The 20,896-nt window shown below is 37.3% G+C and overlaps 1 protein-coding gene across 1 annotated transcript; it reads left to right on the top strand.

The window, feature by feature from the left end:
• The first annotated feature begins 19,832 nt into the window (after positions 1-19,832).
• LOC145140523 (protein SRC2-like) lies at positions 19,833-20,450 on the top strand. Its single transcript, XM_079073985.1, has one exon. It carries the CDS (start codon positions 19,833-19,835, stop codon positions 20,448-20,450), a length of 618 nt encoding a protein of 205 aa, XP_078930111.1.
• Positions 20,451-20,896: the final 446 nt, after the last annotated feature.

Here is a 20,896-nt window from a genome sequence, read left to right as displayed (position 1 = left end):
TAGACAGAAGAACAAATCATGATTCACGAACTTATACTTTACACTCCCATTAACCTAAGAAGGGAACGTATCATTAACTCATTGTTCTAAATAAAAGATGATAATAAACATGGTATAAGGTTATATATATATGGTGCATCTACAAAGTGCCAGGATTTATATATATGGGGTACATCTACAAAGTACCGGAGTTATATATGGGGTACATCTACAAAGTACCGGATTTTATTTAAAAAGGGTACATCTACAAAGTAACGGACAATAATAAATAAAACATGTTAATATATACAAAACTCACAACCGTATCGACTGAGTCGTTAAGAGTGCAGGATTTCATTACTTCTAGTATTCGTCCTAACAATAGAACAACACCACATAACTTACTCGTAACATGAACATACAGTTAGAAGGGGGCCTATAATGCTAACTTTATGATTCCTCGGTAGATACATCAGGGATATATGTTCATCGGGTCCGACAGGCAGTAGGAGGTGTGCTTTCCGCTTCATTTCCTATTCCTTGTTTGGTTGTGGGCTTAGAGGAGATTCACACAATCTACTATCTATTCGATCTTAGCTATATATATTATGTATACACCAAGTAATCATAGGGAGTAACAGGTATGGGTCAGGTCATAGCATACAAATTCAGTAAACTGTTTTCTAGTACAAAACATATGTTTCAGATACAACACTTAGTAAACTAAACTAGAAACTTACCAGTAAAAGGTTTAATTCGTTTTATTAAACCAGTATAACTTAAAGGACCTTTAGTAGTTAATTTTATACTACCTTAGTTTATATATCAGGGTTATATATAATTAACATCTGATAGGCAGTTGGATGTGTGCTTTCTGCCTCATTTCCTGTTCCTTGTTTGGTTGTGGGCTTAGGGAAGATTCACACAATTAACTGTCTGTTCGATATTAGATTATATATAGCTAGTATAAACTAAGTGATCATAGAAGGAACTATTGTGGTTTCCATTTTACTAAAGGAAATATATGATTTTCTTAAAGAATGTTTTCAAAAAATATAAAGAACTATTACAGTTAACTCCGTAAGTACCAAATGAATACACCAGGGTTATATACGATGAAGATCTAACAAACAATGTGATGTGTGACTTCCGCCTCATTCCCTGTTTCTTGTTTGGTTGTGGGCTTAGGGCAGATTCACACAACCGATTGTCCGTTTGATCTGGATTGTATATAACTTGTATCCATTTAGTACTCATAGAAGGAATTGTAGAGTCATTTTTACTTATCTTCATCATATCAGAAAATATAGGATTTTCTGGAGGAACAGGCGAACTTTTCAAAAAGAACTTACAACTTACTTTACATCACTAAAATACTTATGAACTCACCAACTTAAATGCTGATCTACTCTGTCAAGATAACTTGTATTCTCAGGAAACTAGTAGACATGTACGCGCTCTGGGATTCAGAAGATGGAGCATATAGCTTCATGTCTTGTTTTGTTATTTACTTTTGGAGTAAATATTTTGTGAATCAAATACATGTAAACACTTTAATATTAATACAATGGTTTTTTTTTACTTTGATTACTATGATGCATGTGTTGTGATACTAAACATGACGTCCTCCGCCCCCGAACGTTTCCGCCGTTCCGGTTTGGCGGTGTGACACTTATACATGGAGTGAGAAACACGAAGAAGCTTTTGAGAAACTAAAGAAGAAATTGTATGAAGCACCGATTCTTTTTTTACCTAACAGAGTTGAAGACTTTACGGTTTATAGTGATACATCCGGAGTTCGGCTAGGTTGTGTTCTGACCCAACGAGATAAAGTAATCGCCTATGCATCTCAACAACTGAAAGAGCACCAGAAGAACTACCCCACTCATGATCTGGACTTGGCAACAGTAGTTTTTGCATTAAAGATATGGAGGAATTATCTTTATGGCACAAAGTGTAAGCTTTTCACATATCATAAGAGTCTCAACAATCATAGAGAGTATTAAGAAAGCTCAGGAAGAAGGTTTGGAAGGAGATAACCGAAAGGAAGAACGTTTAGGAAAAATGTTGGAATTCGGTGCAAACAGTCAATGATTGAAGGTATTCCGAAATAGGATTTGGGTACCTAAGATGGGAGGAACGAGAGATCTTCTGATGGAAGAATCTCACAAGACCATGTACTCGATTCATCCAGGAAGCACCAAGATGTATAGGGATTTAAAACCTTATTATTGGTGGTTGGCGATGAAACTCGACGTTGCAAAGTATGTGGCTGAGTGTGTGACATGCGCAAAAGTTAAGGCGCAACATCAGAAACCGTATGGGAGTTTGGAGTCTTTACCGATACCCATGTGTAAATAGGAAGACATAAACATGGATTTTATGAGTAAACTACCTAGGACGAAGAATGGTCACGACATGATTCGGGTAATCATGGATTGATTCATAAAGAGTGCACATTTCATAGTAGCCACTGAGAGATGGTCTATAGATAAGCTTGAAGATGTCTATGTGAAAGAGATAATAAGACTTCACGGTGTTCCCCTAACGATTTTGTCAGATCGTGACAGTCGTTTCACTTCGAGGTTTTGGAAAATCCTACAAAATGAAATGGGTATGAAGTTGTGTTTAAGTACAGCCAACCATCCACAGACTGATGGTCAGAGTGAAAGAACAATTCGAACACTGGAAGATATGCTGAGAGCATGTAGCCTAGAATTTCAAGGTAAGTGGGATGAGCGTCTACCCCTACTAGAGTTTTCCTATAACAATAGTTACCATTCAAGCATTAAGATGGCACCTTATAGAGCCTTGTACGGATATAAGTGTCATACGTTGTCTTGTTGGCTAGAAGCTAGAGAAAAGTAGTTTATGGGACCGGAGATAGTCCATCAGACTGCTGAAAAGCTAGAGGTTTTTAGAGAAAGGATGTTAGAAGTTCAAGATCGTCAAAAGAGCTATGCTGACAAGAAGCGCCAACCAATGAACTTAGAAGTTGGAGATTTGGTGTTGCTTAAAGTCTCACCATGGAAGGGACTTATCAGATTTGGAAAGAGAGGGAAAGTGAGTCCAAGATTTATTAGACCATTCAAATTTCTTCAGAGAGTTGGAAACCAAGCTTACAAGTTGGAATTACCAGAAGAACTGGATGGCATTCATAACACTTTCCACGTATGTTATTTGAGAAAGTTTGTGGGAGAAGCCCCTGATATAATTCCACTTTCGGAGATAAGGATTGATGAAGACAAGAGGTTAATCGAAGAACCCAAAGCAATTGTTGACCGTAAGACATAGAAGTTACGACGTAATATGGTCGAATTAGTGATAGTGCGTTGGAAACATTCAAATGGTCCAAATCTCACTTGGGAAACAGAAAGCGAGATGAATAATCACTATCCACATGTATTTGTTGATGCATGATTCCGAGGACGAAATCATCCTAAGGGAGAGAGAATTGTATCGTCCGCGTTTCCCGCTAGACAATTAATAAGATGATATAATAGTTAGGGTCAACAATTATAACCAATTCGATATAATTAAAGAAAATTTTCTGAATACTACGTGTTCTATGTGTAAATATTTGTAGTATACGTGCTTATTACGAAATAATAAAATAGGAATAAAATACACGTCTAAATAGAATAATATTTAGGATGAACATCTCTGACGAAATTTGAAGTAGTCGTGACACGGATTCCGGATATATAAGGAACGCTGAGATCCGACTTATAACAAAGGACTTATGATTCGTCGAAGTTTCGTGTTCCACCCAATGCAACTACGGATATCGTAAATATTAAATCGGAGATAGATTACTTTTTAGCCTTAGTGATCTAAATGAAAGTTGTAATAGTCGTTAAACCGAAAGCCTGCATATAGAGAACGTCCAAATCTGACTTCATTAGAGGAAGTTACGATTTTTCTTAGATTCAGCGTAGCAGTATACAACTCGGAAATCGAATTTTAGATCGATCGATTTTTAACCAAAATAATCTAAATGAGAGTTGAAGATCTCATTGATAGGAGTTCAACAATATAAAGACAGTCAAAAATGAACGTTGGATGACAAAGTTATGCATTTTACACAGACTTTAACAGTCTATGCTTGTGTGAAATAAATAAAGTCAAAACTAGCCGATGGAGTCTAAACGAAAGTCGTAGTTCTCGTCGATAGCTACACATGGATATAAAGTATGTCAAAAACGGAGCCCGTATGAAGAAGTAATGCATTTTTGAAAATTTGAAAATTTGCCACGCGCATGTTTCCGGCGCACATACCTTCTAGAAGGAGGTGACGTGGCTCCAGCCAGAATTGGACACGTGTCGGCTAACGGGCGGATCAAAGTGCATGACATGCACCCCTATGCACGACACACATTTGAGAAATCGGCCATATAAATAGCCTTGACTCCCTTATCTATTTTCCTCACCCCTTCACACAATTCTCTCTCGATATTCTTCGATTATTATCCATTTTCCCTAGTTTTAGTATCTCGACGAAGCCCTGCAACTCATGAGTGTCCGACAAGTAGTAGCCTTCTAGTAGGAACTCTGCTAGTACAATTTCTAGACTTTTGTCTATGGAATCTATGTAAGTTAAATTAAGATTTATCAGTGGTTATGAATTTACAATTAAGATTTATCAGTGGTTCCAAAGTCATATTACTAATTGATCTACTTATGGGGAAGATGTCTTGGCTTGATTTAGTGAGGTGTTTAAAGTGGGATTTCCAAACAATACACTTTGTATACCAAACGGACCCTACCTCCGATATGATCCTACCTGGATGTCTCTTATCAGCTATAGATCAGTAGACATTGGGATTGTTGAGAAATCTAGACTATAAATTAGTCATAAGAGATAATAAACTAAGACTTAGAGATTATTGAACCTAGGTCATATCAAAGGAAAAGCCAAGTGCTTAAGCGAAGCGCTGTCCAACTTTCTAGTCACCCACTTTATCTAGTGAGTGCATGGTTACTTTCATCTTACACATAGATATAAAGTATTTAAGATAATTACATGCTATACATGCCTATTATTTGTAGACCTGATATCTATGCTAGATGAACTATATATACATGTTTATTTGATTTTAAACTTTATAAGTATTTTTATATTCTATAAATAAATTGAGTAAAGATGGGTAGATGTAAGATGATATAGATGATGAGAGATGAAAGATGATATAGATGATGAGAGGCCTTTACTTTAACGATGATATAGTCGTCTAGTGGAGTATAGATGACGAACACAGACTATTCGAGACAGTCCAGTGGAACGCTAGCAGGATCGCAACTTGTAGGTGTTTTTGAACTAAGTGTTCACCATGTGTAATCCATCCCCCCCCCCCCCCCACGGTTTCCTTATTGACATATACCGCTAAGGAATCCCTTAAGCATTATTGTCTATCCCGACGATAATCCTTAGGATAGGTCCCCGAAATTAGATGCTTTTGGAACATAAAGTGAGGATAACGGGATTGCGTAATCGGGTTGAATGTTTTGATGAAAATATATAATTAAAAAATAATTTTATTGTGGGTTGTGTTGGGTTAAAAAGTGTTGTGTTAATTGTTTTGTACTAGACTAGTCTTTATTATTAATGGATTGGGCATGTCCATCGGTATTTATGGTGCTAGGGTTAGACTATTTAAGGTGCATGCATGTATCTGTTTAGCGTTCACAAGATGTATTGCCCTACGTAGTCTTTACAGAGAAGTTCTTGTTGAACTATTCTAAGGCTATTGAATCTAAGCATTCGACACTATTTGATCTTCATTGTTCTTATTGTTTTGTCCGTTGCACTTGTTAGAATCTATCGATCTATTATTTATTGTTTCAACAATTGGTATCGACGTAGGAGATTTTGTAACTAATACGCAACTCTTTTGTCGGGTGTTATTAAGGTTTTACATTTTTGGTGGATCTGTTCTTGTCGTCTTTATCGTTTTCATCGATTGTAGACGTTGGATCTGGGTCCTTATTTTTCCCTAGACTCGATTATTGTATTACACGTCTGATTCTAAACAGGTTTTTGTGAATCGACATCATGCAACCAAAAGATCCTCATACTCTTTCCTTCAATCTGTCCAACAACATCGGATCTACTACCAGAATCCCAATCCTTTTTCCGTGGTATTATGAGGTCTGGGCGCTGCACTTCGAAGATTACATTCTTGGCCTTGAAGATCATGGCACATTAATATGGGAAGCCATGACCCAACAGACGTTCACTCACACTGCCACGAGGAGGGTTATTAAGACTCAAGCCGAATACAATGCTCTTCTTGTTGACGTTAAATATGTTGCTCAAGATTAAAAAAGACAAGCTGATAAGTAATGTCAAGGCAATGAGAATAATTAGGTTTGCTCTTCCTCCAGACACATTTCGTCTGGTAAGTGCTTGTGATACAGCGAAGGAGATATGGGATAGGTTAAAAGAGCTTTACTCAAGCGATGCTGATCAGGAACACTCAGTTCAAACATTACTTCTTTTTGAGTTTGGTGCTTTTGTTTAGAAGCCTGATGAAAAGCTTGATCAGACCTTAAATCGTTTTAACCATCTTTTGAGCAGGATGCTTAAACACAAATTAGATGTGAAATAATAGAGCAAAAGGTCACGTTTATGAAAGGTTTGAGGTCCGAATGGAAGGAAGTGGTGTCAACCGTAAAAGTTCATGAACAGTTTAAGAGCTACACTTTGGCGAAGCTGGTGGGAATTCTTAGATCCCACGAAGCTGAAGTAACAACGGAAGGGAAGATTATGTCTGGAATGGGATAATTGGCCCTGGTTTCGAAGGGTAAAAAGGTAGCAAAAGAATATTTGGAGTCCGATCTCTCAGATTGTGAGCTTACGAAAGAGGAATACGCTCTGATGGTGTCAAATCCCAAAAGTTTGCTAAAAAGAATTTTGGACGCCTCAAAAACAGGATTTGGGAAGGGAACTACAGTTCAGACAAAGCAAAGGATGAGAGCCTCAAGAACTCTCAAAAGGATGAGGCGAAGAAAGAAAAAAAGTTGATGGGTGATTTCGGCTATGACTGCAACTATTGTCATCGCAAGAATCATTTGGCCAAGGAGTGTATGTTGAGGAGAACAAGTGAGAAAAAGGATGAAGAAGACGATGAAGCTTACTATCTTCGAAAGATAGAAGAGCTTAGAAAGAAAAAGAGTGTTGATAGTGCTAAGCCTGCTTTGATCGTGTAGGAAGGTGGTGATGAATTTGGGAGTGTCGAAGTTTGGTCCACTGATTCCGAAGATGAGGAGTTTCGGAAGCCCACTGATGGTGGATGTTGTATGGCGAAGTCTGGAGTGCCTGAGTATGATGGAAGGTGGCTGATGGTTCAGAGCAGAGTCTCAGAACAGAGGGGATACACAACTGATGGTGGAGAGAAACTGATGGTGGAGAGCAGCTGATGGTGGAGAGTCCTCTGACAATTGTTTTGCTGCGAGACCTGTTTCTGAACAGGTGAGTGAATGCGAGAAGGTCATCAGTAAGGTATAATCCATACTCCAATCTCCTAATATTCTCGTTTCACGTTACGAATCTGAATTAGATGATTTAAATTATACTCTCTAATTTTAGCGATAGTTTAAAGAGAACACGTTTAAGCAATTCTAACCTAAGTGATCAAATCAGCAGGATAACAAATAAGAGTGAAGAGAGGAGAATATGGATAGAGAAGCTGGAGTTAGAGCTTAGTAGATCAAAAGATGATGTTATTTATTTAAAAAGAGACAATTTAGCGCTTTTAAAGCAAAGAAATATCCGGTTATATTTTAACATTACTCAACTGCATCTTGATTGTGAAATAGATAAAAATATACACAAAATGATTTTACCCTTTCTTGAACTGAAAGAGGATGAAATCGATGCAGAGTTTTATAAGTACGAATCCATTGTGTCCTCAGATGATGTATTAAAATCTTACAAAAATGGACTTGAAAAATTGAAGCATATATTCAGTCCAAAAAACATAAAAGCGTGTTAAAGCAAATGTTGGATGAAAATGATAAAGAACATATGAAATCTGATACTGTGCAAAAATTTGACTCTTTATGCACAAAATTGAGTTCGAAAAACATTTTCGATGCTGAAAATATTTCTGAATTTGACGAAAGCGACATGAGTGAGATTTCTGTAGAGGATGAGATTGATTGTTCAACATTTGTACAAAATGAGTCTGAGCCAAAGAAAAAGTTGATTTCTGAAAACTCAGTTGAATATATTTGTGTTGTTGAAAATAAGGATTCATATGTTCTAAAAGCAAAAGCTACAGTATTTCCGAAAGTACAAACCGCCCCTAATCAAGTTTTCATAAAAACTGGACTAAATAAAAACGACACATCAGAACTAACGTCCATTATGAATGATGATAATGCCGATGGATGTGATGAATTTTTCTGGTCCGGTCCAATAGATAAATCAGACGAAACAAAAGCTCTTTCTGAAATGACCTCTTGGAAAACAAAAGGAAAATGCGTTTCAGAACCTCTGATTCGTGTTGACTTTCGTTACGACCAGGCAAGACCTAGTGGCACTAAGGATATCCCCAGTGAAACCTCCTCTGAGAAAAAAGCCACGCCCATTAGAAAACAAAAACCTAGAGCTAACATTCATAAGTCAGCTGAGAATCATATTGCTAAGAAAAGGCAACTAAATGCTAGATATCAGAAAATTTTAAAAGAAAGAAAGCGATTATGGAAATCTAAGAATTCCAATTCTGTTGATCCAGAAATATTTTCAAATCAAAATGTTAAATTCTCTTCAATTCCGAATCCTAAATCGTTTTCAAAGCCACAGTCTTCAACTCCACAGGTTTCAAAACCAAAAGTTTTTCCCAAACCATCATTTTCAAAACAAACGAAACCTTTGGAAAAGAAAAAAACCCAATTTTTCTCCAAAAACAAATGTTTCAAAATCTGTCAATACATCAAAAGATGTTAAGGGCAAAGGAAAAGTTGTTTCGGAACCTGAAATTTCCTTCAGGGAATCTGAAGCAAATTTGAAAAAGGAGGAAAAGAAGTTTATGAAAAAGGTTGCCAGGCAACACATAGAATCGAAACAAAGACAAATTCCTTTTAAAGAAAAGAATCCCAAACATAAGAGAATTGTTGTTTTCAAAATCACGAAAGGAGAGAACTCGACTTTGATAAAGAGATCTTATTTGGTTGATGAAGCTATAACTTTTCCTATTCTTAAGAAAACCTCACGAGGACCCAAACAGCTTTGGGTTCCTAAATCTCTCTAAATTTTGTAGGTGATCAGTGACGAACAGTACGATTCCGAATGGTATATTGACAGTAGTTGTTCACATCACATGACTGGAAGGAGAGAAGAGCTGAGGAAATTCTGATCTCTGAAGGATGGAGGAAAAGTGAAGTTCGGAAATAAAGCTACTGGAGAGATCATAGAATATGGCATGATCACGAATGGCGAATTCTCCATTCGGAAGGTAGCATATGTGGAAGGCCTGCAACATAACCTTATAAGCATTTCACAATTGGTTGTAGGTACAGGGCTGAAAGTATCATTCGATGATGAGGGATCAGAAATCATAGAGAAGAAAACAAAGGCAGTGCTTCTGAAATCCAAAATAAAGGGAGAGATGTTTCCTTTGAATATAAAGCTAATCACCGAAAAGCCTTCAATATGCCTACTTACGAAAGCATCTTCGGATGATAGTTGGCTATGGCACCGAGTGCTCTTGCATCTCAACTTCAAGGACATCAACAAACTTGTACTTGGCGATCTTGTCCGAGGACTACCTCTTCTGAAGTTTGAGAATGAACATCTACGCGTTGCATGCGAACTAGGAAAGCAAAGTCGCAAAAGTCACTCGACTATTGTAAACACCAAAGTAATCGAGCCGCTAGAACTTTTATACATTGATCTTTATGGCCCATCTCGACTAGTGATAGTTGATGATTTTTCTAGATTTACCTGGGTTTATTTTCTTAGACAGAAATCAGATGCATCTTCGAGACTTAAGGACTTCATCAAGCAGATCGAGCACAAATTACGAAATCCCGTTCCGAACGTACGTAGTGATAACAATTTAGAATTCAAAAACCAAGTGTTTCAATATTTCTTGACTGAAAGAGGAGTCTTTCACAACTTCTATGCTCCTTACGTTCCTCAGCAGAATCGTGTCATTGACAGAAGAAACCGATCTCTTTGCGAAGCTGCAAGGATTATGTTATCATTTGCGAACCTTCCATTATATTTATGGGCTGATGCAATCGGAACTGCCTGTTTCACTCAGAATCGCTCTCTAAGCAACAAGAGATTTCTTATCACTCCATATGAGATTCTGAATACACGAAAACCTAACGTTAAGTTCTTTCATGTTTTTGGTCCAGGTGCTTCATATTTAATTCAAAAGAACAACTAAACAAATTCGATGTAAAAGGCTAACTAAGGAATCTTTCTGGGGTACTCTCTTACTTCTAAGGCATATAGGGTTCTGAACAAGAAATCCAAAAGGATAGAAGAAACGTATTATGTCACGTTTGACGATAACTATCTCAAAAAGTATCAGAATAATAATTGTGAAGCTGAGGAAATCTTTCCTTCAACAAATCCATTGACTATTCCTCTCTCAAATCTTTATGAGGAATTCACGAATTTGTTTGATGAGTCCAAAAAGGCTATTTCTTCCGAATCAAATGCCCCAAATAATAAGAAACATGAATTGAATAAAATCATCGACGATGCTACCAAAGATCTTGGAAATGAACCACCTACTCCGAAGGGTTCTGATATTCTGAAGGGCTTTGAAATTCCACCTTCACCACAAGCTACTAATGCACCTATTCAGTGGGAGGGTTCTACTTCAACCTCCACATACGATTCACCAATTCAGGGGGAGAATTCAAATCCCGAAGTCACCAATTACATTCTGATCCATGCAGAAAATTTGGTTCCGAACGTAGGGTCACATGCAAATTTCTAGGGGGGAGAACGAAAATGAAAATAATGACTCAGATGTTCAATCAGAATTTGAAGATGTAAATGCCGAATTGGATCCTACCTATGATCCAAACTACCTTCCATTGGCGAATTGGACCAAGGACCATCCGAAATCTCAAGTTATCGGAGAAGCAACTTCTGGACTTCTCATTAGAGCTCAACAAAAAACGAATCAAGCTGCATTATTATCAAAAATGGAATTTTGCATGTTTAATTCGTTCATCTCCAAAATTGAGCCAAAAAACTGTAAAGATTACTCTTGATCATTCTGATTGGGTGCAAGCAATATAGTAAGAGCTTAATGAGTTTGAACGTAACAAGGTATGGAGATTGATTCCAACTCCGAAGGATGCATCTGTGGTCGGATTAAAATGGGTATTTCGGAATAAGCTTGACAAGGAAGGCAATGTTATTCGAAACGAAGCTATGTTGGTTGTGAAAGGGTATTGCCAAGAGGAAGGTATAGACTATGAAGAAACTTCGCACTGGTTGCAAGGCTGGAATCTGTTTGGATTTTCCTGGCCTATGCAGCGCACAAAAATTTCGATTTCTATCAAATGGACGTCAAGTGTGCGTTTCTGAATGGTGAATTAGAAGAAACATTCTATGTGGAACAGCCACCAGGCTTCGTGAATGAGAAATATCCAAATCATTGCTACATTTTGGATAAGGTTGTGTATGGCTTTAAACAAGCACCACGTGCATGGTATGAGACCCTTACTCATTTCTTAAAGCAATATAAGTTTAAGCAAGGCTCGGTCGACCCAACCTTCTTTCGTAAGAAAGATGGTGACCATTTGATGATCGTCCAAAGTTATGTTGATGACATCATTTTTGGATCCACTAATCCTAAATTAACAATTGAATTTCGAAAATTGATGGAAACTAAATTTGAGATGAGCTCAATGGGTCCTATTAACTTTTTCCTTTGTTTAAATATTAGACAAAGTTCGGAGGGCATTTTTATCAACCAGGAGGCCTACATGAAGTCTTTGCTTGCGAATTTCGGATTGGTACAGAGATTCAAAGGTCAAGGTTCATATGGCATTCGGAAAGAAGCTTACACCATCCTTGGACAAACCAGCAGCGGATATGACTCCTTATCGCCAAATGATCGGGTCTTTAATATACCTAAAAGCTAGTCGTCCAGATATCATGTTTTCTTTTTGCTATTGTGCCAGGTTTCAGGCGAATCCATGAGAACCACATATGACGGTTGTAAAGAATATCTTTCGATACCTAAAACGAACATCCTTTCTCAGAATCTGGTATCCTTCCAACTCAGGATTCTTTGTGCAAGCATTCGCTGATGCTGATCTTGGTGGATGCGGTCTTGATCGAAAAAGTACAACCGGAGGATGTCAGTTTCTAGATGGCAAACTAGTCAGTTGGAAATCCAAGAAACAAACAAGCGTCTCCTTGTCCACAGTTGAAGCTGAGTATATAGCAATTGCATCTTGTACTTCGCAAATTGTATGGATTTAAACTCAGCTCCGAGATTATGACATAAATACGAAGAGGAATCCTTTATACTATGATTCCGAAAGTGCAGTTCGCATTTGCCATAATCCAGTGTAACACTCGAAAACTAAAAACATTGCACTGAGATATCACTTCATCAAGTATCGCATTGAAAATGGAAACGTTCAAGTGCATTTCGTTCGATCCTCAGATCAATTGTCTGATATCTTCACGAAGGCCTTACTTTTAATCGAATTCTACAAGGCTTAGGAACGATAGAAGCGGATTCTGTACCAAAATCTGCATAGTAAAGAAAAACAAAGTTCTTATTCCGAACCACTCCGAGCCTTCAGAATGCCTCGTAATTTATTGTTCTTCTTCTGAACCGCTCCGAGCCCTCGAAACGACTCGGAGTCCACTGTTCATCAGGCGATTCGGAAGCTCTTATATCCTTTGTATATTATGTGTTCTCCGATTGATTTCGAGCCCTCGGAACAATTCGGAAACCATTGTCCACTTGAGTTTTTGAATTTTCTTTTCTTAATATTTTATTTTATTATTTTATTTTTATTTTTTTTTAAATCACAAAAATATTTTCTTTATTTCTTTTTTATTATTTTTCAGAAAAATCCAAAATCACAAAAATATTTTCTTTATTTCTATTTTATTCTTTTTCAGAAAAATCCAAAATCATAAAAATATTTTTCTTTATTTATTTTTCTTTATTTTAGTACTACTTTGAGAATATGTTTCTGATTCAGGTACAAATTCATCATGATCTCAATTCAGAACGATGGGGCAGGTATGAAATTCCAAATCTCTGTACTAGTTAAGTGTCCCTAGAAGTCTGGTTTGACATCACAGATTCCCACATATATATTTTGATTGAATTCTTTATCTTTGGCACTCTCTTGCACAAAAATCCTCGTGATTTTTCAAACGTCTGGTCTCATAATTCCACTGCAAGCTACCAACAAAGTGACGTTGTGATCACTTTGGAAATCGATTCCCACAAAACCTCTATCTCCATGGCCCGATTCTGTAGGATGCTAGGGTTTTATTCATCAGATGGTCTTGTCAATCATGAATCGATTTCTTCATCTACAATACTAGAGATGTTCTATCAAATAGGGTATCTTGGCAATATCTCTCTCTCTCGTCGAAGTTCAAGAACCCCAATCTTCCTCCTATGTGGAATGGGCTTTTCACTTTGCTTTTTAAGAGCTTATAAGAACGTGTTATTGGTTTAGACAGCGCCAACAAGCTCTTTTGCACCATCATTTATGGGTTGTACTCTGGCATTAACCTTGATTACGGTTCTATTCTCTAGGGTCAACTGGTTCAAAGCACTCTCTCGACTACAAGGAACTCAGAAATTTCTTGTGCTCAATTCTCGTCCATCATCATTAAGCTTGCAATTATTCGCCTTCAGCTTCAAGTACCAGATAACTCTGTGATTGCTGCGATTCCAATCTTTCATACTTCCAACTTTATCGTGTCTGATCCTACCAAGTTCGAATTCGTTGGATCTATTCTGGAAGCTATGCTCCTCAATGTTCCGACAGACAATGTGCTTATCAACGAGTATCAGAAAAAGCCCGCCTCAGGTCCTCGACCTATGCCTGAAGATTTGCGAAAGGTATTTGAGGAGGGTAATAAGCCTAAAAAGGGAGGAAAGAGAAAAGAAAAGGCAGGACCTTCCGAGCCTGTACAGACTCCGAAAAAGAAGGTTAAGAAGGTTGCTCGCAAACCAAGATCTCCTTCTCCTGTCGCTCAAGAGGATTCGAATTCTCATACTTTTTCGGAGATTCGGAGGACTGAAGAAGTTTAGAAGGAAGTTGAAGATACAGTTGCAACTTCGCAACCTTTGGTCTCGGTACCAATTCCAACTCAGTCCACTGGGAAGGTATCTTCTCCAATTTCAACTTCCGATCCATTGACATATGATTTCTTTCATGTTCCCTCTCCTTCACCTTCTCCAATCGTTACTTCTACCCCAATCTCAACACCAATTACTATCGATCCTTTCCCGAATGTATATGTTGGAGTTTCACAACCACAGATCTTTGTTTCACAAACCACTCCACATTACACTGATTCCATTGCAACCACAACCACTGCCACCACGAGTTCACCTCAAGTGACTATCAGCGTATTTGATACGGGGGCAGGTACTTTCGGTGTTACATTTGGCTTTATTGCCTCTCTAATTTCTCCATTAAGGGATGATGATCCATATATTAGCTACGGTGATGATCAAGATGATTTTCAGGATTTCCACTGCAGCCCATTCACTGTTCATCAGACTAGTGATGACGACGAAGCCCCTATGACGAAAGGCCAGTTCAAGCTTCTTAATGAAAAGTTGGATACTCTGCTTGAGTCTTCCAAATCTCGTCCAATAGCGAGTATTATCTTGAGTTTTATAAAGCCCTGATCGAGACTTTAACGAATGAGCATGCAAAAAATCTTGCTAAATCCAACAAAGCAGTTGAAAATTCCGAGAAAACAGTTCGGGAAATGACCAAAAAACACAAAAAACTAATTTCTGATGTTACAAAGTTCATGGAAGAATTTTGGACCTCTTCGGATCGAAATACTGAAGCTGCAAACAATGTTATAGCATGTCTCGGAACCACCCTTCAACTTGAAAAGGAAGCTCTTTCTAAGGTTCGTTCCGCCATCAAGGTTGACAATGTTGAGATAAGTGCTTCGATAGTGTCCAAGATTGAGAAGTTGCAGGAGGACCTTGCTGCAGAAAACGATCTTATGGATCAACTGGCAGTAAAGACTGAGAAAGCCAAGACACTTTCTCTCAAGCTCAACTATACCAACCGTCGATTCGATGATTTGGAATATGAATGGCCAATTGTCAAAAGATGCATTTCAGATGTCAATCAATTTTTTAGAAGACTTGTTGAAACTCATGACTCTATCCTTACCATTTCGGTTCGCCAGCACCTCACAGATAAACTCCAACCTGTTTTTTGTTGTTTTAAATCAAATTGAGGGTGTTTCGGGAAGTAGTGCTCCTCCAAAACAAGGGGGGAACAAGAGGTTAAAGAAAAAGAACAATCAATCCCTCAGGAGCCCACAGTTAAGAAACCAACTGATGAGAAATCCACTGATGATCAATATGAAGGCAAACCAAAGGTAGATCTGAAGGTTAATGAAGCTTCGAGATTTAAAGGAAAAGAAAAACGGGTGTTTGATGATGATGAGGAGGAGGAAGTACTCTCAGATGGCGAAAAGTTAGTTCGTAAGACAATAGATAGGGAGCTTGAGGATCTGTTGCGAGTCACGAAGGATTTAGATGAGAAAGAAGCTGAAGAGCGACTTGCGAAAGTAATTCTTGAAACTAAGAAAATGCTTTTCCCTCCTTGGTCTTTTGAAAGAATTCAGAGAGAAGCGATAGATGATCCGAGTGTTCACTGGTTAGAACCTACGGTATCATTTGAACTGAACAACGCAACTTGGCTTTCCACTCACTCCGAAAGCATTCTTATTCCGAGGCTTTGAACATATTGAGAAAGCACCTCTTTCGGACTACGATGTTAATAACATGTTTTTCTCGTCCTATCTCAAGCACGGCCAGCCTCAGTATGAGATATAGTCTACAGAAGCTTGTAGTTGTTAAAGTATATGCTCATTTTCCTGTTGAACACTTCACCAACATCGAGTTTAAAGGATTTGGGGGAAAAAGTCGTGTTGGGTTTGATTTCACGCTTGCAGATCTGCCGTTCATGAATCCGAATGACTGGATTTTCATGTTTCTGATTTTATCAAAAGATGAAGCGAGGTTCGAGCCTATCGTCTCCCATGTTAAAAGTATGTTGATCTGCTATATTCATGAGGTTTCCAAACTAGATGTTGACATAGCTGTTGTATTAAAGAAAAAGCATGTCGTGGATCCTAAGGAAGAGGCGAAGGATTTTCAGAAGAGGAAGTTGGGTAAAATTAAGAAGGCTGATTGGAGTGTTGTATTTCAAAGGAGAAGTGGTGATAAAGTTCATAAGAGTTTGTTCTTTTTGTTAGACAAACATTTGTACTCTTCTACTGCACTGAATCACATCATGGACTTGACAGTGGCATGCAAACACAACAATGATGAAGATCTGAAGTGTTTCAATGATATGATCAGATGGTATCTCATGATTCGAAACTCTCTTCTGAATCTGATGACCAAGCTATTTAAAGTTCAGAAGGTTTAGAGATGAAGAATCTCCTTTCTTTAATTGACACAAAGGGGGAGATTGTTGGGTTAAAAAGTGTTGTGTCAATTATTTTGTACTAGAATAGTCTTTATTATTAACGGATTGGGCCTGTCCATCCGTATTTATGGTGCTAGGGTTAGACTATTTAAGGTGCATGCATGTATCTGTTTAGGGTTAACAAGTTGTATTGCCCTACGTAATCTTTACAGATAAGTTCTTGTTGAACTCTTCTAGGGCTATTCAATCTAAGCATTCGGCACTATTTGATCTTCATTGTGCTTATTTGTTTGGTTGATTACACTTGTTAGAATCTATCGATCTATTATTTATTATTTCAACAGGTTGAAAACCCTATGTGCTCACCAAGCTGCCAAGCCTGACCCACTCTGTTTCTTGTATCACAAGTAAGGACACGAGAGCACAAGTATGATGATTGATGATAGATTTATGGATTATAGGCCAGTAGAATAACAGATGTTTGTAAGGCCTGTATTATTTCCGTTTATGATTATGTATTGTATTGACGATGACATCCCAACGTTTTTAATATAATAAAATACATTTCTTCAGGAAATGTTTTGATAATATAATTATCATGTTTTTGGAAACAAATTCCGCAATATTATTCTTTAAAAATGATACTCTAATTTTAAATAAGCATAAATACATCGGTCTTTTCTGGCCGTGAAATTGGGGATGTCACAACTTCCAACCTCGCAAGAGGAACCAAAGCCTTCAAAGGTTGTATTTTTTTTCTTCCCATGGTTGTGTTAATCTTTCCATGTTTTCAAAATGATACTTAATGGTTAGAAATAGATTTAAATTTATTCACAAATTTAAATCTTCCGTTGCCATTTTTACCATTTTAGAAACTGGATTTTTGAATAAAGCCCAATACTTCCTTCTTTTCCTCAAAAATTCTATAGGAAAGTTGTTTGATGCTGATTTTCGATCCGGGAAAAGATAGCCACCAACCATCACAACTAACAACAAAAAGCAAAACGAAGAAACTGATGTATGACTCACGTCAAAGAGTAAATTCCACGCCGGCCGCGTGACTTTCCTGCATGTGGATTTCGGGCTTTTTCATCAATTGGGCTCCTGCACTTATCTTTTGTCCTAGTTATTCAATCACCCATTTTCTTCCATTGTTAATTAAGCCCGAATATGCAAACATATAGTCAGTAAATATCCATCTTCTAATCCACCAAGTCCAAGTTTTTTTCATATAATCTTCATAGTAAGCTCCAATGACATTAGTATTCAATCCAACTCTCTCCGATAGGTCCCCAACAATTCTAATCACCCGTCCGTGCTTCATTTGTCTTCCGAATCTCCCCCATGCTTTGCTCCATTTTTCTAAATATCCACTATTCAGCTAAAAAACTAGAAAGTACCCGGAATAGATAATAACAAAAGGAAAAAAATGCATGAAGTTTAACTAAAAATAAAATAAAATATGCTAAAATAAACTATATAAAGAAGTGAATAATATGAACCCATCACAACGTTAACTGAATTTCTTATTTCAAAAGGTATAAACGTAAGTTATCTACTCCATATACACCACAACAAAATGGTGTGGTTGAGAGGCGTAATAGAATTATTGTAGAAGTTGCTCGTTTAATTTTAAACTTTGCCCACTTATCATTATCCTTCTGGGGTGAAGCAATCTCTACATTGTACTTTCTCCAAAAATGAATCATCATCAACAAACACCTCGACAAAACTCCATACGAAGGTATGAACAATTGCAAACCTAATGTCAAATTCTTTAGAGATATTAAATGTAGGTGTTTTGGAAAGAACAAGAAAGATCACTTGACAAAGTTCAAACCCAAAGCCTATGAAGCCATTCTCCTTGGATATTCAACCAACACGCTAGCCTATCGAGTGCTTAATCGTCATGCTAGAATCATTAAGGAAAGTTTTAATGTTAAATTCGATGATCATTGAACAAGACCATCGAACAAGCCTTTGACGAATCAGATTGGATCATAGCAATTCGATAAAAATTGGTAGTGTTTGAGAGAAACAAATTTTGGTCCTTAGTTCCTAAACCAAGAAAATAAAAAGTAGTCAGAATTAGGTGGGTATTCAGAAACAAAGTTGGTGACTCTGGAGCCATCATTCTTAACAAGGAAAGATTTGTGACTCATGGTTTTCGCCAACTTGAAGGCATCAAGTATGAAGAGACCTATGCACATGTTGCTCGATTGGAAGGGATACATATCTTTCTTGCGTATATTGCTCATAAAAATATTAATGTGTATCAAATGGATGTCAAAAGCGTCTTTCTCAATGGTGAACTTAAAGAAAAGGCATATCTACGAAAAACTCCAGATTTCATGAATCCAGATTTTCCACATTACTGCTATGAATAAGCGTGTATGTGTTTTAAAACAAGCCCTGATAGCTCGGTATGAAACGTTATCCATTTTTACTGACTCTGGATTCAAACGAGGCATTGTTTATCCCACCTTCTTCAAGAGATCAAATAAAAAGCATTTAATGCTCATGCAAGTGTATGTTAATGACATAGTTTTCCGATCGACGAACGAAACAATGGTAGCAAACTTCACAGAGTTAATAACCATCAAATTCAAAATGAGCATGAATGGAGAATTAAGCTTCTTTCTAAGACTTAAAGTAAACCTGATAGTATTTTCATTCATAAAGAAAGATATACTAGCGATTTGTGCAAACTATAGGGACCAAATTATAACTTACTCTAAAAATTATAAAAATAAAATAAAACCTTGAAATTTTTTGGTTCTATTTTAAGTTAATTGACATTAAACATTGTTCAAGAAAAAAGATGTGTATTTCTTTTGAAGGAAAAACTAATAATTGGTAAACGAAGACTTTTAATAAATATTAGTACAACTGTTATATGGTTCTAAATGGCTTTTGTATTGGATTAATTCGTTATTAAAAAGAGTTGTTGGGGATCCTTTGACAACTCGTTTTAGCATGTATCAAATTTCAAATGACACAAAATAACAATATTTTAACAATTTTAAAGATAAGCTTGCGTTTTTGTCTGTTCTCATGGCTAGAAGTCAACGAATTATAACAAGTTGGTGTTGATTCCTTTGACTATATATAAATATTACTACTGGTAGAATAAACATGGTTGCTTCCACTACTATACCTGTATAAATTAGATACACGACTTGCCAAAGTCTTCAGAATGCAGATCCATGGAATCCGTGAAGTTAGAGCTCATCCTCCACTCTGCACAGGGCCTCAACAACGTCAAAAAGATGGGCACCATGGACCCATACGCCGTCATTTGGATAGCCGGAAACAACTCTGATTCCAAAGTTAAAACAAATACAGCGAAGAACAGCGGCTCAAATCCAGTCTGGGATGCCCACGTTGAATTCAACATAGAACACGATGCCTCCATGCAGGAAAACCTCATCCTCGTCTGCGAGATCAAGCATAGTGGAACAGTGTTGGACAGAAACATTGGCAAAGTCCAAGTTCCTCTCAAGCATCTCCTTTCTGTAGATGCTTCTGAAGAAAAGGTCAGTTATCCAGTGATGACTTCGTCTGGTGGAGTGGAGGGGACAATCATCCTTTCCTATACAGTAAAAAACTTACAGGAAAGTAACGCAGGCAGCTCTAGTTCTACTGATGAGGAGCCCTCCGATCCTTTACCAGAGGAGCCCTCGGATTCTGTCCCAAATGAGACTCATCAGACTAAAAATCGCAAAAACCGTCTGATAAAGAATGTACTGCATGCATCAACGGCCATGGCAAACTCTCTAGCCATCGTCAGTAGTGCGTTGACCCTCAGCGGCGACCGAGATTAGGTGGTTTTAAGTACGCGCGTTGACTCTCACCACCGCACGTATCTGTATGTTATTAAGGACATACGTTGTCTATTATGTTTATTTATGTATGGATTATGATGTGTATGCAATTATGGATGTACATTTCTGTTGTATACTTATGCATTCATTTACGTATAAAAAGAGCGCATTTGTATGTTTCGAACAATAATAATAAATTAATTAAGGTACAAATGTGAATACATCCGTTTAGTACGATGGATACGGAATACATACCTATGATTCATCGGAAATGCCTAATAAAGTCCACCAGTGAAATTCCATTTCAAAAAGGAATCATAAGAAAAATCTTAATGTTTTAAGAAATTATTAAAGAAAAATTTAATAAAAAAGTCCATGAAACTATCTAATTTATTCACTTTAGTTTTTTTAATCTTTTAAGTAAACAACCTATGTGGCATGTCAAG

Source organism: Lactuca virosa, chromosome 9 (genome assembly GCF_052849685.1).
Source record: "Lactuca virosa cultivar CGN04683 chromosome 9, Lactuca_virosa_CGN04683_v6, whole genome shotgun sequence".
NCBI lineage: Eukaryota > Viridiplantae > Streptophyta > Magnoliopsida > Asterales > Asteraceae > Lactuca > Lactuca virosa.
This window is presented reverse-complemented; position numbering and strand designations above follow the sequence as displayed.